Source organism: Ciona intestinalis, unplaced genomic scaffold (genome assembly GCF_000224145.3).
Source record: "Ciona intestinalis unplaced genomic scaffold, KH HT000218.1, whole genome shotgun sequence".
Taxonomy (NCBI): domain Eukaryota; kingdom Metazoa; phylum Chordata; class Ascidiacea; order Phlebobranchia; family Cionidae; genus Ciona; species Ciona intestinalis.
Genome location: NW_004190539.1, coordinates 9,338 through 15,528, shown reverse-complemented (window position 1 = coordinate 15,528; position 6,191 = coordinate 9,338). Strand labels below are relative to the sequence as shown.

The following is a 6,191-nucleotide window of genomic DNA, read 5'->3' as shown; positions in this document are numbered from 1 at the left end:
AATGCCACATTTACTTAAGTTATAATGCACATTTACTTAAGTTATAATGCACATTTACTTGAGTTATAATGCACATTTACTTAAGTTATAATGCACATTTACTTAAGTTATAATGCACATTTACTTAAGTTATAATGCACATTTACTTAAGTTATAATGCACATTTACTAGAGTTATAATGCACATTTACTTAAGTTATAATGCACATTTACTTAGGTTATAATGCACATTTACTTAAGTTATAATGCACATTTACTTAAGTTATAATGCACATTTACTTAAGTTATAATGCACATTTACTTAAGTTATAATGCACATTTACTTGAGTTGTAATGCACATTTACTTAAGTTATAATGCACATTTACTTAAGTTATAATGCACATTTACTTGAGTTATAATACACATTTACTTAAGTTATAATGCACATTTACTTAAGTTATAATGCACATTTACTTAAGTTATAATGCACATTTACTTAAGTTATAATGCACATTTACTAGAGTTATAATGCACATTTACTTAAGTTATAATGCACATTTACAAGTTATGCTGTACATCAGTACTTATTGCATGACTATAATGAAAATATCAACCATAAGTTTTTTAGGGTATGTATATTATGCATAGTTTAATTAGTAATAATTATTATTTATTGCATTGTTATTTACCTAATTTTATTTTACAGCTTTTCCTGAAAATTGTGACACATATTATGGACCACATAGTGTTGAATGCCTTACAACTATCTGGAAATGGAAAGGTTGTTTGAATGAAGGAACAAAATCCCCTCCTAAATTAACAACAATCGAAAGAGACATCACCAATTTGCTCAATGTTGAGTAAGTATAACTTTTGTTACATAATATTATGTAAAGTGAATTTCTTATCTCCCGTTTCAACCACAGTGAGGTTTTGGATAACTTTGAAATAATTCGAATTGAAGCTGATGGTGGTGATAAAAATAAAGGATTGGAATGTTACGGAATTGGTTTGTACATTTTTACCACTGTTGCTGTTGGTGGATGTTGCCCTACTGTTGTGTTACCTTTCAGTTTATCCTGAAAATTGTGATTCATATCACGGACCTCACTCTATTGATTGTCTCATCACGATATGGGAAGAAGTAGATTGCAAGGTCAAAGGTTACAAGTTTCCTGGCAATCTAACAACTGCTGATGCTGACATATGGAAAAACTTAGACTTGAGGTTGGTTTTTGCCATTTTCATAGAAAAATATATTTTGTTGCAAAGTTATTAGAAAATCTGGCGCACCTAACATTTGATTACCAAAATTTGATGCTTTTTAAAATCGGTTAATTTGCCGAAAAATCGAATATTTATACAGGGTGGTAGTTGTTTATACCATTGTTAGTGGTGGTCACTTTATATTCTAATAACACAATGTAATGACAATTTAATGTTATCTTGTAATTATATTAGAGCTGCAACGAAAAATATGGAAGATGTCAAATCAGCAGCTGATAATGGAAGTGATGATCATCAATTGAATTGTTATGGAATAGGTAAACTAATCTAGATTATTAGTTAGGTAGATAATGATAATATTATATATATATATATATTATGTATTTTACCTATGAATAATATGAAGTTTATGTTTAATTAATCAATTTGCTCCTTTTAGTATTTCCTGAAAATTGTGATACATACTATGGACCATATAGTATGGAATGTCTTACAACTATCTGGGAATCCAAAGGTTGTTTAAGTGAAGGAACCAAAGCTCCAGTTAAATTATCAGTTGCTGAAAATGACATGTTGTACTTGCTAAATTTGAAGTAAGTTTTAACATTCTTTTGTCTGTAAATGTTTCTCTTTTTCACCATTTTATTAACAGTGAAGTTTTGGACAATTTTGAATCGGTTCAAATGGAAGCTCATGGTGGTGACATAGATAAAGGATTGGAATGTTATGGAATTGGTTTGTACATTATTAAAGCCCTATTTTTTAAAACAAAATTGCTTACTATTGTATTTTATTTTAGTATATCCTGAAAATTGTCATTCATATCATGGATACCACTCCGTTGATTGTCTTATTACAATTTGGAAAGAAGTGGATTGCAAAGTCAAAGGTTACAGATATCCTGCCAATCTAACAACTGCTGATGCGGACGTTTTGAAATCAACTAATTTAACGTAAGTTTTTGAAACTGCCCTTTTAATTCCAACCTAATGAATATATAGAGCTATAAGAGGAAATATGGAAGATGTTAAATCAGCAGCAGATAGCGGAAATGATGATCATCAGTTGAATTGTTATGGAATAGGTAGGACTACTTATTTTATCTTTGTTAATGAGATTTTAGATAAAACTTATCTTAATGTTTTATAATTTAAATATTATTCATATATTTACCCATTGAATACGAGGTTTGCAACTGAGAATGTTTTTTTCTTTGGGAAATTTCTTCTTGTTATTTAAGTGAATTCTATAAATATATTCGATGCAGTTTTAAACTAAGTGTGAGAAAGCTTATTTGTATTTTTTAGATGTACATGAACTTTTTGGTGTATTGTAATTTTTTTTTAGTAACATTTTAGTTATGTTTCTATTATGTTTTAATTCAGTGTTTCCTGAAAATTGTGCCGCATACTATGGACCACACACTGTGGAATGTCTTACAACTATCTGGGAATCAAAAGGTTGTTTAGCTGAAGGAACTAAAGCTCCAGTTGATTTAGATCTTGAAGAAAAAGAAGCATTGGATTTGCTTAATATTATGTAAGTCCTAGTTGGAATATTACCATTTCTTTATGTAATTGATTACTTTGTATTTTTATTGTTTTTACCACAGTGAAGTTTTGGATAGTTTTAACATGTTTCGAATTGAAGCTGATGGTGGTGACAAAAATAAAGGATTGGAATGTTTTGGACTTGGTTTGTGCATATGTTGTTATAAGATTTTAAATTTGTGAATGTATAACTTTTACTTGTTTACATGTTTTTTATGTTTCCTATCTTAGTTTACCCTGGAAATTGCACTTCCTATCACGGACCTCACTCCATTGACTGTCTCATCACAATATGGGAAGAAGTGGATTGCAAAGTCAAAGGTTATAGATATCCTAGCAATCTCACAACTGATGATGCCATTGCTCTGAAATCTTTAAATTTAAGGTAAGTTTTGGTTTCAATGTAGCAATATACATGTTAAGTACTTTTGAAACATAACATTTATACAGAGATATTACTGCAAACATGGACAGTGTAAAATTAGCAGCAGACATAGGAAATGAGGATCATCAATTGAACTGTTATGGCTTTGGTAATACTTTATTTTTCTAAACTGTAAATATTGATTCCTTTTTAATATTGGTTTTAAATTTAGTGTTTTGGTTTATCCCAATAAGTTTGACATAAAATAAATAATTTGTATAAAAAAGTGTAACAACTTGTTCTTTCAGTGTTTCCTGAGAATTGTGACACATACTATGGACCACACAGTGTGCAATGCCTTACAACTATTTGGATCTCAATAGGCTGTTTGAGTGAAGGAACAAAAGCTCCAGTTAAACTAAACACAGCTGAAAGAGACATTTTAGATGTACTAAATGTGGAGTAAGTGTGAATTTTTATATAAATGTTGTGGTTTCTTCTTTAGGATTTTCATTTTCTTATTTTAAATGTAGTGAAATTTGGAATTATTTTCAATCCATTCAAGATGAAGCTCATGATGGAAATATAGTTAAAGGATTGGAATGTTATGGAATTGGTTTGTACACTGTTTACAGCAATTCTATTAGTACTAACTTGCCTATCAATGTGTTTCCTTTCAGTTTATCCTGAGAATTGTGATTCTTATCACGGACCCCACTCTATTGATTGTCTTATCACAATATGGGAAGAAGTGGATTGCAAACTGAAAGGTTATAGATTTCCCAACAACCTCACCACCGCTGATAGTGATTCTTTAAAAACCTCAAATTTGACGTAAGTTTTGGTTTTGAAATAATTTACCTTTTCAGTTAAGTGATTTATGTTTACAGAGCAATAAAAGCAAATATGTTAGCTGTTAAATCAGCGGCCGAAAATGGAGATGATGATCATCAATTGAATTGTTATGGTTTAGGTAAGTTGGGTTAGCGTATCTTAATATTTTTTCAGAGAAATAATTACTAAGAAATATCTTATTTTTTTTTAGTGTTTCCCGACAATTGTGACACATATTACGGACCACACAGTGTTCAATGTCTTACAACCATCTGGGAATGGAAAGGTTGTTTAAATGAAGGAACCAAAGCTCCAGTTAAATTTGATCATGCTAATAAAGAAGCTGTGGATTTGCTCACTGTAGAGTAAGTCGTTTGCCGTTATCTGTATTTTGATGTAATTAACCTTTTATTTTCTTAAATTGTTAACTCCACCTTTAGTGAGGTTTTGGATAATTTTGAATTAGTTCAAGTTGAAGCTCATGGTGGTGATAAAGATAAAGGATTGGAATGTTATGGAATAGGTTTGTACAGTTTTTAATTTTGGTTTTAGAAAAAGTAAATATATGTATTTTGTTCACTGTTTTTACTTACATGTTTCCTATGTTAGTTTATCCTGAAAATTGTACTTCCTATCACGGACCTCACTCCATTGATTGTCTTATCACAATATGGGAAGAAGTGGATTGCAAACTGAAAGGTTATAGATTTCCCAACAACCTCACCACCGCTGATAGTGATTCTTTAAAAACCTCAAATTTGACGTAAGTTTTGGTTTTGAAATAATTTACCTTTTCAATTAAGTGATTTACTTTTACAGAGCAATAAAAGCAAATATGTTAGCTGTTAAATCAGCGGCCGAAAATGGAGATGATGATCATCAATTGAATTGTTATGGTTTAAGTAAGTTGGGTTAGCGTACCTTAGTATTTTTTCAGAGAAATAATTACTAAAAAATATCTTTTTTTTTAGTGTTTCCCGACAATTGTGACACATATTACGGACCACACAGTGTTCAATGTCTTACAACCATCTGGGAATGGAAAGGTTGTTTAAATGAAGGAACCAAAGCTCCAGTTAAATTTGATCATGCTAATAAAGAAGCTGTGGATTTGCTCACTGTAGAGTAAGTCGTTTGCAGTTATCTTTATTTTGATGTAATTAACCTTTTATTTTCTTAAATTGTTAACTCCACCTTTAGTGAGGTTTTGGATAATTTTGAATTGGTTCAAGTTGAAGCTCATGGTGGTGATAAAGATAAAGGATTGGAATGTTATGGAATAGGTTTGTACAGTTTTTAATTTTGGTTTTAGAAAAAGTAAATATATGTATTTTGTTCACTGTTTTTACTTACATGTTTCCTATGTTAGTTTATCCTGAAAATTGTACTTCCTATCACGGACCTCACTCCATTGATTGTCTTATCACAATATGGGAAGAAGTGGATTGCAAACTGAAAGGGTATAGATTTCCCAACAACCTCACCACTGCTGATAGTGAGGATTTGAAAACCTTAAATTTGACGTAAGTTTTGGTTTTGAAATAATTTACCTTTTCAATTAAGTGATTTATGTTTACAGAGCAATAAAAGCAAATATGTTAGCTGTTAAATTAGCGGCTGAAAATGGAGATGATGATCATCAATTGAATTGTTATGGTTTAGGTAAGTTGGGTTAGTGTACCTTAGTATTTTTTTAGAGAAATAATTACTAAAAAATATCTTTTTTTTTAGTGTTTCCCGACAATTGTGACACATATTACGGACCACACAGTGTGGAATGTCTTACCACTATCTGGGAATGGAAAGGTTGTTTATATGAAGGAACCAAAGCTCCAGTTAAATTAGATCATGCTGATAAAGAAGCTGTGGATTTGCTCACTGTAGAGTAAGTTTGTTTGCAGTTATTTGTATTTTGATGTAATTAACTTTTTATTTTCTTAAATTATTAACTCCAACTTTAGTGAGGTTTTGGATAATTTCGAATTGGTTCAAGTTGAAGCTCATGGTGGTGATAAAGATAAAGGATTGGAATGTTATGGAATAGGTTTGTACAGTTTTTAATTTTGGTTTTAGAAAAAGTAAATATATGTATTTTGTTCACTGTTTTTACTTACATGTTTCCTATGTTAGTTTATCCTGAAAATTGTACTTCCTATCACGGACCTCACTCTATTGATTGTCTGATCACGATATGGGAAGAAGTGGATTGCAAACTGAAAGGGTATAGATTTCCCAA

The 6,191-nt window shown here is 30.5% G+C and overlaps 1 protein-coding gene across 1 annotated transcript in view; it reads left to right on the top strand.

The window, feature by feature from the left end:
• Window positions 1–686: 686 nt before the first annotated feature.
• LOC113475320 overlaps window positions 687–6,191 on the top strand; it is a gene marked incomplete at its 5' end in the record, with an annotated part of 14,652 nt that continues 9,147 nt past the window's right edge. Inside the window, 19 exons of the mRNA XM_026839379.1 lie at window positions 687–840; window positions 907–989; window positions 1,054–1,207; window positions 1,442–1,524; window positions 1,647–1,800; window positions 1,860–1,942; window positions 2,007–2,160; window positions 2,209–2,291; window positions 2,593–2,667; window positions 3,505–3,583; window positions 3,655–3,737; window positions 3,802–3,955; window positions 4,012–4,094; window positions 4,167–4,320; window positions 4,396–4,478; window positions 4,565–4,718; window positions 4,775–4,857; window positions 5,687–5,840; window positions 5,917–5,999. Of these exons, the coding sequence (XP_026695180.1) occupies window positions 687–840; window positions 907–989; window positions 1,054–1,207; window positions 1,442–1,524; window positions 1,647–1,800; window positions 1,860–1,942; window positions 2,007–2,160; window positions 2,209–2,291; window positions 2,593–2,667; window positions 3,505–3,583; window positions 3,655–3,737; window positions 3,802–3,955; window positions 4,012–4,094; window positions 4,167–4,320; window positions 4,396–4,478; window positions 4,565–4,718; window positions 4,775–4,857; window positions 5,687–5,840; window positions 5,917–5,999 (2,133 nt within the window). The remainder of the gene's footprint in view (window positions 841–906; window positions 990–1,053; window positions 1,208–1,441; window positions 1,525–1,646; window positions 1,801–1,859; window positions 1,943–2,006; window positions 2,161–2,208; window positions 2,292–2,592; window positions 2,668–3,504; window positions 3,584–3,654; window positions 3,738–3,801; window positions 3,956–4,011; window positions 4,095–4,166; window positions 4,321–4,395; window positions 4,479–4,564; window positions 4,719–4,774; window positions 4,858–5,686; window positions 5,841–5,916; window positions 6,000–6,191) is intronic.